This window comes from Barbatula barbatula (genome assembly GCF_947034865.1).
Source record: "Barbatula barbatula genome assembly, chromosome: 10".
Lineage (NCBI taxonomy): Eukaryota > Metazoa > Chordata > Actinopteri > Cypriniformes > Nemacheilidae > Barbatula > Barbatula barbatula.
In genome coordinates this window covers 14,102,553-14,115,624 of record NC_136773.1, presented here as the reverse complement: position 1 = coordinate 14,115,624, position 13,072 = coordinate 14,102,553, and the positions used below count along the sequence as shown (strand labels likewise).

Sequence of the window (13,072 nt, the reverse complement as noted above, 5' to 3'; positions counted from 1 at the left end):
CCTTTACAACAAATTCCAGAACATGACCTTAAACTTCATATATTGAAAGAATCAGATAAAACATTTTACACTTCATATAAAAGTTTACACAGTTGACTCGTCTGTGAAAAAAAAGAATGATTCAAAATGTGCGTTTCATCTTTTTATATTCAAATCCATTCTCAAAACAAATAACCTTCACAAATACTATATAAACTTATCCAGGTAAAACATTTTTGATCCTCTGGTATTTTGCTTAAATATACACAATGTAAGAAAGTTTTGCTTTTGAGATGCCTAATAAAAAATATTATAAACTAAAACAACAACCAACAACATAAAACCGAAATGTGAGTTCCTATTGCAACATAACAATGGTTTCTTTTTCAGAGGGTAGGTGTATGGGGTGAAATTTAAAAATACACAAGGGTCCACCTCCACGTGTGTTGCTTGGCAACAGCATGCTATTCCCAATGTGACTTCGGCTCTGTAAAATCAGTAAGCTCTATCGGCTGGAATTCCAAATGAGGAAATATAAAAGCAGAGACTGTAAGACGGTGACTGTCTGATATTGTAAATTGAAGTGATTTCATATCTTCACAAAAGTTACAGTTAAGGTCATAAGGCGCATTAACGGAAATGGTTACACGTGCAGTTTCAAGCCACTGAAAGGCTTGTTTGTGATTATAAAGACCAGTTAAAAATATGGAGATATAAGGATGGCTGAACAGGGGCTTACCGGTTCAACTCATGGAGGAATCTGTAAGCTGAGGTGTTAAACATAGCCTTCGTTTAGGTTTCTTGGCTACTGTAGTGAAAAATCTGATGTTTGACACCATGCATTATAAATTGTGTATTACAAACCCGTGATTTAATCTGGAAAAACGTTTCAAAATGCTCTCAAGAGCATAGGAGAGTAGGTATAAAAGTAGGAGAGCGGATCTCAACTTCAGTCCTAGGCATGCACATTGTACATGTCTGTCTTATCTGACATGACAATAATTCCTTTAACCAAACATAACAATAGTTACGCAACTTAAATAAGCTTTCTGTATAATTTCACAGTGCAATAACTGATTGCAGCTGACCCTTTGTTCCCCCATAATATCATAATTTGCATGAAATACAGCATATAAACTTCCAAAACCATCAACGGTGGTGCTACAGTTTCTCAACTTCACACTCTTTTATGGAAACTCAGGGCTCTGAGAGAGGGGCTCAGAAGGGTAAACAGGATTTAAAACGGCACCATTCTTTGGAAATTGTGTATTAGGTTTTTTTAGCACCCAGTCTCTTAAATACACTGACCGCCCCGGCATCCATCTGAGCCCCTTGACTGTCACCCGTGCTACTGCTGACCTTGGGGCTGGCAAGAGCGAAGCTTCCCTGGGCTTTGCTTTTGCTACTCGTCACTCGACTGTCCTGGGTTTCTGCAGACTGAAAGACTTGAGGGATTGAGGAGGTAGGGTTGACTGAGGGAGCCTTGCCTAATCTCTGCAGGACACCCAGTTTGGGTGCCCGTTTCTGGCTGGAGGAGGTAGAGGAGGAGATAGGTGGTGTGCCTTCAGATGGGGGAAGTTTGTACTTGGTGCCTAGCCGACGCAGAGTAAGGGTTTTAGCCTTAGGGGTCACAGTCTCATTTTTCGAAGCAGTTGGGGTTCGTTTTAGGATGCCGGCGTACTGCAGTACTGAGCCCTCACCATCGCTGTCATCATCCTCAAAGACCTCAGTAACAGCTCCCGTCTTCCCAACAATCTCTTCCTCTGCCTTACCTAGTCGGCTAAACACACCTGTTGGCGACTGCATGGCAGAGAAGAAACTTTCACAATGCTAATACATGTAAGAATTTTCACAATTTGTTTTTGGTGTCATGTTTATCTGATGAACGAATCAATCAACACAATGATTTACCTTATTGGTTGTAGTGAGGTCTGCCTTAGATTCGGCACCAAGTCTGTCAAACACTGAGGTACGCTTTAGAACCTTAGCTGTGGCAACGAAATGAGATGGCATGTCAATTACATCAAGCTCCAGTGCAGTTTTCTTTGATGAGTTTTAATGTTGTGTGAACAGAATTTATCCAAAACCAATTCCTCAATATTATATACAACACAAATGTACCTTTTTTGGCCTGCTGTGCCAGGATGCGTCGGGTGCGAGCTGTTGTACCTTTTGGCATATTTACAATGTATTTTCCCTCAATTTCTTTAGTGACCCGCCGGTGTTTTACCTGCAATTCATTTTCCTCTGCTGGTTGACTGGGCACTGTGAGAGGGTGAAGAGATAAAGATTTTTTGTTTCCTTTCTCATTTTGCCAATTTATCAGTTACCCATGTATGAATAACTGAAACAGTCAAATGCTAGTATGTGGATTTAAACACACATTTAATACAAACATGACATCCAGCTACCATGCAATCAAATCTTATGTACCTGTTTTGGCACTGGCATTGGAGACTGTCACTGATAAACGGTTGTCAGGGCGCCGAGCAGGGGTACTTGGTGGGGAGTCCCGGCTCAAAGCGTTGGCAATCATGCGTGTGGCAGCTGTCAGGAGAATATGAACATTGCAAGATCTACAGCTTCAAACTGAGACAAAGATAAATGACTTCCATTATGAAAAACCAGTTGAAGAACTGAAGGGAAACTTTGGTGCCACCCCTGTACTTACGAGTGTTAGCAGTGCGTCTCAGTTCAGCCTGTACACTGGTCTGTCCAGAAGAAATAGCTTCAGTTGTCATTTTACACAAATCCTGTAAATAAAGGTTCAGCCAGCAGGTTGTCATATTTACAATAAAGCAGCATAGGCTCCTTATCAGGTCTGACAGAGCCAACTGTTACCAAGGTGGGATTATTACTTTTTTTTTATAGTCTCACATTTTTATACTTTTTAAGTTTCGGTTGAGCATATAACATAGTTGCCAAACTTGTTTGGACGTGCCATGCTTTGCCTCTCAGTAGAAATAAATACAATGTCAATAAAAAATACAAGCCGACAATATAATTTAAAAAAATCTAATGATAAAAATGCCTAAATTAAACAAGTTCTCCGAGAAGTTTGAGATATTGTTAATCTTAAATTGTTTACTATTCATCAAAGCCCTGCTAGGTATATTTGGGAACTTAAACAAGAGGGGGAAACGTTTGTGTCACCAATTCAGATCTCCAAATAAACTAATATTGTTCAATTAATCCACCTTGCTGAGAAAAGTTGAATGAAACATTAAAACTCACCTGTCTATACACATGCTTGGCGTGTTTAAGAATGGCTATGATGTCCCCGATGACTGTAATACCCAAGTCCATCATTATTTCTTTACTGAGGTCCATAAGCATGCTTTTCTGAATCCTAAAAAACAAAAACAAGAAGTTTATGCCACATTTTCAACATACATACTCCAAACATCATAAGTAGTCTATTGCTCTGAATGTTGTTGGTAACATGTCACAGATAGCATGCCATAGCCAACTTAAAACAAGTTCTACAATGTATTCTACAGTACAACTGTCTGCACATGACCCAAGTAAGGAAAGTAAATACTTTAATAGAGGTTACTTTACCTGTTATCAACAAATGCCACAGCGTAGTTGACTGCCAGTCCAGGAGGGATCCCAGCATCTTTGAAGAACTGGATCCACTCAGAGGTGGCTATAAAATAAACAGAAATGTTGTTGGTTTTTATGTGTGTTCAATGAAGTGCTTAATAAAATGTGCATGCTTGCTCTGTGTTACATAACAACTGTACATTTAAATTAAACAGATATGTGTGTAATGTATGGGGTCAACGGCAGCATATAAGGCTCGACTTGCATGACAAAGAGAGAACATATGGTCAGCATGAGCAGCTGCCACCAGGATGTTATTTTTAAAGTCTTAAGCATGAGTCTTGTGTCAGTAACTGAATTAATTTGGTCAGGAATATACAATTAATAAATAAAACCATCATCTGAATCGAGAAAACCAAGAAAGTCATTATTATAAGAAATAAAATACATATAGTTAAAGGCCGAATCATTCTGGACCACTGTTCGGGCATTTAAAGCCGAATTAAATAATAAGACTAATATCCTGAGGACATTTAAAATGACTGAAATATGACTTAATACACAAATTATTTGTTGGTACTTGTTGGTTCACTTGTAACAAGACAAAATGGTCCACCCAATGCCAAAGGCGGAACAGAGTCCAATCGTTAAAACGACCCGAAATAAACATAATAAACCGAAATTCTGTTCAAATAAACAGAAACATTTTTTCACAGTTTTTCCATATACTCTGTAGTACACGGAGACAGAACGATGTAAATAACACAAACATTACTGAATAAAGACACAATGGAAATACATCGCGGGGCCTCTTTTATTAAACCCGACACAGTATTGTACTAAAACGTCTTATGAAGACCAAACCTAACCCCACAACAAACATTCACCCATAAACTACCCATGACTGAGAGCTAAACACTGTTTTAAAACGTGTACATTGTCCATATTCCATGAATGGGGTCATTTATTTCTCTTACCCATGGTGACGGTCGCCATTTTCCCTAGGAAAAAACCAGCGCGTTGCGGAAATGCTGTGACGTAACATCCCCTCCGTCTTCGGAACAAATCGATTTACCGGAATATTGCGAACCGGAATATTGCTCCAAAACGCGTCTCTCTTTTAATATTTTGTTCCACGTTGCTCCAATGGGTCAATATGCGTATAATTACTCGTATCATAACCGTGTATAAATGGAATATTCCACGATCAAAACGTATTTTAACATACATGAGTTAGAGACACTTACATGCTATAACATGTCGTCATACGAGCAGTGGGGCCAAGAAGAGAAACTCTTAGAATGATAAAATGTGATTTAACAATTTTTGTTTAGTTATCAGCTTCATTTCCTGGCTGACTTTGTGTGCTGTGTCTACTCTGTCCACTAGAGTGCAGTAAAATCCCATTTATACCCTATCAAAACATGAATTAATGAATGAGGCATTTATTGTATGTTGCTGTACACCCAAAGCGCTTTATAATCATATGAGGGGGTCTCTGCTCAAACCATCACCAGTGTGTACCATGGAAAAATGCGATGGCAGCCACAGTACAACAGAGCCAGTGCGCTCACCACACACTAGCCATTATAGGTGGAGAGAGAGATTCGGGGGGGGGTTGGGATTATTAGGAGGCCATGATTAACAAGGGCCAGTGGAGGGAATCTGGCCAAGACACCGGGGTTACAACCCTACTCTTTACAAAAAGTGCCATGGGATCTTTAATGACCACAGGGAGTCAGGACTTTGGTTAAACATCTCATCCGAAGGACAGTGATTTATACAGTATAGTGTCCCCATCACTATATTGGGACATTGGTGCCCATACAGACCACAGTGTGAGCAACTAACCTCCAGCAGCAACCTAGATTTCCCAGCGTCAGTTGGCAACCAGTCTTGGGCTACAGGGTGAACTTCTCAATAGTGTATTTGCCCAACTTTATCTCTTCAGTGTATGAGCAACATTATGTCTTCACCTGGATGTTGTGAGATGGCTTTATAACAAATCTTGTTCAAAAGACAGAAAGAAAATAATTCCGAATATGTTTATTTTGTAGACATTTCCATTACAAGAAAAACCGGACGTCATACAAAGGTATTAAGATAGGACAGTACACCTACTTTTCACAGTCTATGTAACAATATGAAATGTCCTTCTCCATTCATTAAAGGGCTAGAAATATAGCATTAAGTGAAATGAAATGGAGAGGAAAAGATAAAGAACGTAGAGCGGTGTTTATATCATTCACAAATATGCTGTTCAAATATGAGAGCTTAGAGCAGGGCCATCAGTCATGGTGAGAAAAGCACTCTTCTAAAGAAACCACGAGTGTCCTAAAGCCCATGACATCAAACCTTCCAGACACTTCTGATATTTTCTTATCAAGTATATACTGTACAAAGACAAAAAGTATTGAAAAAGCACCATGTCATTTTCAGTTTACAATATTCTTTGATGTTTATGCCTTGCGTTCCTTTTCCCTCAAAAAAGGCAAAAATGTGTCTGATGCAAGTCAGCCCTCTTTACACTGTTTGAAAAAAGAGGTTGTAAAATATGATCACTAATATTTCACACTTTTATTTTAAAGGCAATCTTCAAATGTGCATTAGGAAGTAAAGAAATTTCATCTATCAAAGGATTCCCACCGATATGATAGGCACTGACGTTTTACAACCTCACAATGCATAACCATCCATTCATTGAGTACTTAGCAGAGTAAATCATACATCAGATCAACTGTAATGACAGATTCTATTCTTCAGTGTGACCCTGTAGCAATCAGGGTTGATGTAATCTTACAATTAAGTAGATATGCTACATGGTTCTCCTAGAGTATCTGATATATTGCATTCTACTGTGTCAATTCAAAGCACTGTGAATTTGGTAATAACTAGGATTATCGTAGCCTCTGGTGATTGTACGGTTAAGCCAAACAAGGTGTTTTTGCAAAGTGGAAGACCACAGAGTCCTATACTGTCTCATTTAACCGATACTTTGCATCTCTTTATGATATCAGAGTCAGATCACATAAGTAAGGATACAGTAACATATTTTGGCGTAGAAGTAACAAAAGCACCAACAGCTAAAAAACAAAACAACATAAAACTGTTGTTACACACAATGTAGTCTTTTAAAGAAAATTTGGAACTGATATCAATGTAATGTTGTATCACAAAGCTGTTTGACAGCACAAACTTAATTAAATGAGAAATATAATACTGTCCCTCTTTGTGAAATCAGAGTTTGTCCTTCATTACATTTGGTGATACTGTAACAGGCCTAAATTCAAAACAATGGTGCACTTGTGTATATAAATGTAGCATAAAAAGGCATTTCATAATCAACAACTGTACATATGATCTTTTCCATCCCATACAATACTACAAATGAAGCCAAACTCATTAAGAACAATGGATCTTCTCTGTGTTTAAAAACTTGCATCTGTAATTTAGGACTAATTGAAAGTAGATGTCCATCAAGCCCTGAATAGCACACAGACCCAAAAATAAGGAGCAGACAGCACACACTGGACATGATAAATCCATAGGAGAATATATCACAACTGCTTGATAAACACAGTTGAATACCATACGGTTATCTACATTGATACATTGAGACACTTGATTCATATCTTATTTTTCTTTAGAATATTTATTTTTTATTTATGCATTCATAGATGTTTGTGTCCAGTGTGTTTTGTCCACAGGGGTTGATGAACAAATGCTGTGGGACCAATAATATTGACATATCAAGCAAAGCAAAAAGCAGCGGATAGCTTCCACAAATCCGTGATACACATGTATGCACCAGAGTTTGAATAAAGTCATCATACATATTACACATTTTGTATGAAAGGCAGTGACAATGCTTTTCATATTAAGGGAACGGTGAGCTGTTATTGTTGATTATAATATATATCTTTTGTTCTTTTTAGAAAAATATCTATGTTCAAACCAAAACCAAGTCCATCAAGCTCTCCCTTCTGTCTTCATTGACAAAAATATCATTTTCTGAACATTCATATATTACATTACAATCATTGCAGATATATATACACACTGAATATGTATATATATGCATACATAATATATGTTTTTATATATTTTATATATAGTTTATGACATACAAAAAGTTCATAGAGCACAACATGCCTTTTCATTTGCCAACATGAGCTAACAATGAAATAATAATAACCATAATAACAATATTTGTGATAACTGCAGTAAGACAACAGTAACAGAGAGAAGGAGCAGCTAAGAGCCCAACAAAATTCTTCCATTTTGGCAGCAACGGCACAATCAAGAGTAAAAGAGAAAAGCAAAATGACAAATCTGTAACTTAAAACATAAAAAATCATCAACATTCACAGAAAAAGTAGACTGTTCATTTTCATAAGCACATTGCATTCTTTTGGCCACCGTTGTTTTCCTTCCTTCCGTCTATAGCCGGCTTTTGTGCTTTACTTTGTTTCGGCTTTAACAACCCCCTTTAAGAAAGAAATAAACTGGAGATGCAGTCCTCTGTGACTTCCATTCACATCAACAACTGGAGCTGTGCTAAACCAGATCCACAACTCAAGAACAACGGCAAGGACTTTTAGAAGCACAGAGGCCACACATCCAAAACCAAGAGGTTGTCTCTGTTGTTTTTGTTGGTCTTTCATTTTCGTTATAATGCTTTTCAAACTCAGACATTGATTGACACTATTGGTGTAACTCACAATAAAAGACACATTTGTATGCACTCATGAGAGTTAATACTATAATTGAAACACAGAATGAAACAAACCCTTCTAATTCACACAGTAAATAGGAAAGGGCATAACATTACGTCAAAGCTCTGAGAAATATGAGGACCAGCAAGAGGTGACTTGTGGTGCTAAACCGCTGAACAGACCGCATGAATAATCCCAATCCAGATTTTTGGAACTCATACCTCCAGATTCCAATGGCTCTCTTAGCACCTTGTTGTTGAAGCTCCTCTGCTGGCCTTGCCAAAGTCTACCCAGTGTTTCCTCACTCATCCAAATAAATCCTCAGCGCAAAGGAGGAATAAAGAGTCCCTTTTTGCCTTTATAGCTTCTGAAATGGCATTTGCGGTCGTTTGATTAGCGTGCTGTGTCTGGTTTGTTAGGATGTTTTGAAATGTCTGCCCATTGTGAAAGGGTCTGAGGTTCCATCGTGCAATGCAGCAGGCCGGTCCGTGCGAGGGGAGTTTGTGGTATTGGGGTGGGCTGGCACTCACTCAAGGTTCCATGGGCTTTCAGGGTCCAACGGGCTCTCAGGGGTTGAAGACTTCGGAGAGAACCAGAGGTACATAAAGACAGGAGAGAGGAGAAACAGATGTGGACAACGGAGGGAGAAAAAAGAAATAGACAAGTAGCTAAAGAGTGTGCTGTAACGTCCGTTTCATAGGATCAGAAAAGGTGTGGATGAACTGGATGGGGAAAAAAGCACGGCAATCTGGCCCAAAAAAATAAACGAGACCCACAAAAGCCACGTCAGTTCCCCCTTTTTCCACTTAGACAAAAACACTGGGATGAATAGAGCGAGAACGAGGGAGATGGTACACCAATGTATGCTAGAGCAAGAAGAGATAGAAGCAAGAGAGAGAGAGCTAATGTGCTTTTATTATTATCATGTGCAGCACACGCTGGTGGATTTGAACATCCATGAAAATTTAAGCATGTGTGCGTGTATGCATTGGCTAGTGACTCATCTTGATATTAAGCCTGAATTCATTGTGAATTAATATACACTTACATCACCTTGATGAAGTCACTCAGATTCGAACGCATCTGGGCCTTAATTAAACGAGGCCTTAAAGTAAGAGGTCGATGTCTGAGATCCCAGTTTATCTGCCCAACAATTACTTAATGCCAAACTTTGGAATCTGTACTTGCTTATGTGTTTTTGTCGACAGGCAAGCAGAGGCAGAGATGCAAAGCTCTCAAAGTGCAAGAAGGGAGGGTGAGTTCAGGGAATCAGAGGACTGATCGCTGCTAGTGGTTCGCTGGTTAGCGCTGGCCCCGCAGGCTCCCTCTGGGTAGGTGAACACAAATGAAGATGTGTATGAGGGGATGTAGCTGCCGGCGTCAGGGTTACCGCCACCGTCGGCAACAATGCACGGGCCGTCTGGCGCCGGCTGGCCCTGGCCATAGAAAGAACTAGAAAAGGCTACCTCCTGCATCATCCCTTGCTGCTGTGCTGGGACCGGCTGCGTCGTGGGCTGTGAAACCGGGACGTGGTGGTGGGACGAGTAGGCGGGCGGCAGGTAGAAAGAGTCCTCCTTCACAGTCAAGCCCACCAAAGAGACTGAAGGCGCTTGTGGGGAGGTCTGCTGCATCTGCGCAGGCGGCTGGTCCTGATAGGGAATTTTGCAGCCGGGCTGGTGCGCAACCAGGACGAACTCCAGGCGTTCCTTCTCCTTTTGCAGCTCAGATATTTCTGCCTCAAGCTCAGCCTTCTCCTCCTCCAATATGTCTGTCTCCTTTGGTTGGAGAGACAAGAGGAGGACACAAGGGGACAATATTTTATGATCATATGAAATGGGGACAGGAAAGTTTATTTTTAAATCTGAACATGTAGACACAAAAGAATAATGCATTTTGCATATGTTTGTTGGTCTCATTCTAAAAATACTATTATTAATTTAATAATAATAAAATATGAATTAATTTTCAAAGACAGCTATAGAGAGTATTGTAACTAGTGAAATTATATGTGAGTACAGCATCGCTCACCGACTGTAACCTGTCTGTAAGCTCACGCCGTCGGTTTCTACACTTAGCGGCAGCCATTTTATTTCTCTCTCGTCTAACTCTTCTTTTCTCCTCCTCTTCAGGGGTCAACTGGAAAAGAGGAACAAATAAAGTGTTTAATCCGTATGTCAGATCACATTTTCTTTATATTTATTTTTAACTCTGGATACTTCTAAAAAAAAACCTACTACAAAATCTCATTACTTGTATTTGGAACACACAATGTAAACTGTAAAATATTCAAAATCATTGGTTTCATCACTGGTTTCATTTACCGTTTCATCACGTGTACGGCGACGGCTACGAGACTGGCGCACTGGGCCAGGCGCATCAGAACTCGGTGGGGTGAAGGCTCCAGCAGTAGAAAAACTGGGGCCAGGCAGGTCATAAGGATCCAAGGCAACAGGCTGCGTCATGGTGCTGGAGCCCATGGCGCTTTGCCCTGGTGCCACAGATGAGATGAGAGTAGGCTGCACCATCCACTGCAGATCCTGGCTGGTGGTGATGGCCGTCACTGTGGGCACAAATGAGCTGGGCATGTCCACCCCTGCCCCGGTGCCAGTTGAAAGTCCACCCACCCCTACCCCACCAGTGGTGGATACACACTCCTGGAACCCAAGAACATAAACAGTTTAAAGCTGTGAGTTTGACCTACTTGCATTATCAAAAGTGTGGTAAAGTAGTGCTTCCAGATAATGATAAACATTATTTTTTATTCAGATTTATATTAGGCTACATTATTTATTTAGACCGCCAAAAATGAGTGTTGTCATAAAACAACAATCCTACCATAAACAACTATTCACGTTGGCTATTTTCAATAAACGCATTAAATTGTTATGTTTATCCAATAGTATATGAGTAAACCAAGCCTCATAAATATTTCGTTCAATACACGTTAAATATGTCTAATTAAATCTAAATCTTAAAGGTTTTCACTTTGCTCATTCTTGCCTAAAAAAGATCGCAAATAAAAAAAAAGATTTAGACATAAAAACCTATTTATATGACTTCGGTTTTTAGAAGAAATAAGCCCAGAGTTCCACGCTTCATTAATATTCATAAGAAAGCGTGTGAGGCAAATGACACGCAGCTTCGAAGACGTCGACTTAGCCAATCAGCGTCCCCGTATCCCCTCCCTTCTCTGTTCCTCCGCCCCCGTCACACCCCCGGTGTTCCCCTTAGCAACCCAACGTAACTCTCCAAAATAGAACGCATTGACGTCACAGCAGAGTCTGAGAAGCGAGAGCGGTAGGACCGAGCAAAGGCGGAGCTTTTTGCGCAGACGTCGGAGAGTTCCACAGCTTTGTCGTATGTTTCGCAGCGTGCTGTAAACAGACCACGTTGCTACCGGCCTGTTTCAGCGCGCATGCTGCCTTGTCATTATACTCAACGTAAGTGTTGAGATTCTGCATGATGATAGTCGTGGCTTACAAAAACGCCATTGTATCTACTAATCGTATTCAACACATCCTTGAAAAACATTGCTGTGTTTGATTAATCAAATTAAAACGGACATCGCTCCGTTTCACACACAACTGCAGACTAAACCAGCAAATCTGAGGTGCAGATCATTTCACCTAAACAAAGCTGTGACAAACGACATTTCTATTAGTCTAAACGAAACGCTGCGACTTACTTGTGGTGCGCTGGTGGTGGGGGGACTTCCGAAGGATTCCACGGACGACAGGTACTGAGATTCAAGAGAAGGAGATATGCTTCCACGGGAGCCGGTGTCGGGGTCTCCAGGGAACCCCTGAAACATCTCCCTGGTGGAGCCGAAAGAAGCCGCAACACCTACTGTGCCCGGCGAGAACTGGACGTCACCTGTCACCCAACACATATTAAACTGAAGCGCATTTAGGACATTAACTTTTCTCAGACATTTGCATCTGTAAACTGCAGTGCAGAAGAGAGCATAAAGTGAACACTGAAACGTGCCTGGACACTGTACGATTGTTTGTTTCAAGACACTAAACTTGGAAAAAAATTGCAATGTATTCAATATCGTAAATTACTTACCGTAACAAGTTTTACTTGGAGTCTTCGTTAAGATGCCTTTCGTCTCTTTCCAAAATAGTTGCATGAAGACATCAATCCAGATGCTTTTGCTGGAGAAAACTTCTAAATTCCACTCACTTCTTAGATAACACTTCCCAGTTCGCGGTACAATCCTTCAAACGTTTCCTTTGAAATGTGCATATATTAATCCATAAAATAATCCGTAATGTGTTTGTTATAAACGGGAGCCGACGTAGTGTTTCGGCAGCAGCGCTTCTTCTTCTGAATGAAGCCTGAGAGCGCATTGTAAAGTAGGGAGTCCTAACTCCGCCCCGTACTGGTGTTCCGCTGACGTAGGTGCCCATATATGGTCCAAAAGCAGTGTTTTTGTTTTCGGTATCTAAGCAATATGACGTGTAAGGGATTCCCTCACCCACAGAAAGAGACAGCTTGCTCGCGGTCAAGAATAGGTACGTTTACTATTAGTTTCACGAGATATTTTTACTTGTTACATTATATTTATAGACAATATTTAGAAATTACACGATTTCAAGTATTTAACCTGAGGGCTACCTTAAAAATAAAATGCAACTTTATGTAACTTTGTCAGATTAAAACCACTTTATCCCCATCAAAGTTAACATCGATTCCCCTAAAGTCACTCTTAATCAACAAATAAAATACGTTTTACATTAGAAAATAAAGCGTTTTGCAACATGAAATGATTATCATAGCTATAATTTGAACAATTAAATTGAATGAAATTGAACAAAATGTATTGTTTT

General features: G+C 40.0%; 2 protein-coding genes across 5 annotated transcripts; both read right to left on the bottom strand.

Moving 5' to 3' along the window:
* Window positions 1-129: 129 nt before the first annotated feature.
* On the bottom strand, window positions 130-4,905 carry cUnh19orf47 (chromosome Un C19orf47 homolog). 2 transcript variants are annotated; one of them, XM_079465316.1, is made up of 8 exons: window positions 4,503-4,905; window positions 3,541-3,628; window positions 3,214-3,328; window positions 2,651-2,732; window positions 2,413-2,526; window positions 2,101-2,244; window positions 1,891-1,967; window positions 130-1,779 (listed from the first exon to the last, which is right to left on the bottom strand). In XM_079465316.1, the coding sequence occupies exons 1-8, from the start codon at window positions 4,519-4,521 to the stop codon at window positions 1,249-1,251; spliced, it is 1,170 nt and encodes a 389-aa protein (XP_079321442.1). In that variant the 5' UTR covers window positions 4,522-4,905; the 3' UTR covers window positions 130-1,248. The 2 variants fall into 2 exon arrangements, with proteins under 2 accessions (XP_079321442.1, XP_079321443.1); XM_079465317.1 differs by having other exon boundaries at window positions 2,651-2,690; window positions 4,503-4,574.
* A 2,272-nt stretch (window positions 4,906-7,177) lies between these two features.
* fosb (FBJ murine osteosarcoma viral oncogene homolog B) lies at window positions 7,178-12,571 on the bottom strand. Of its 3 annotated transcripts, none has more exons than XM_079466444.1 (6): window positions 12,309-12,571; window positions 11,926-12,113; window positions 10,562-10,894; window positions 10,269-10,376; window positions 9,707-10,015; window positions 7,178-8,820 (listed from the first exon to the last, which is right to left on the bottom strand). In XM_079466444.1, exons 1-6 carry the CDS (start codon window positions 12,370-12,372, stop codon window positions 8,767-8,769), a joined length of 1,056 nt encoding a protein of 351 aa, XP_079322570.1. In that variant the 5' UTR covers window positions 12,373-12,571; the 3' UTR covers window positions 7,178-8,766. The 3 variants fall into 3 exon arrangements, with proteins under 3 accessions (XP_079322570.1, XP_079322569.1, XP_079322571.1); XM_079466445.1 differs by lacking the exon at window positions 7,178-8,820 and adding an exon at window positions 9,355-9,567; XM_079466443.1 differs by lacking the exon at window positions 7,178-8,820 and having other exon boundaries at window positions 9,335-10,015.
* Window positions 12,572-13,072: the final 501 nt, after the last annotated feature.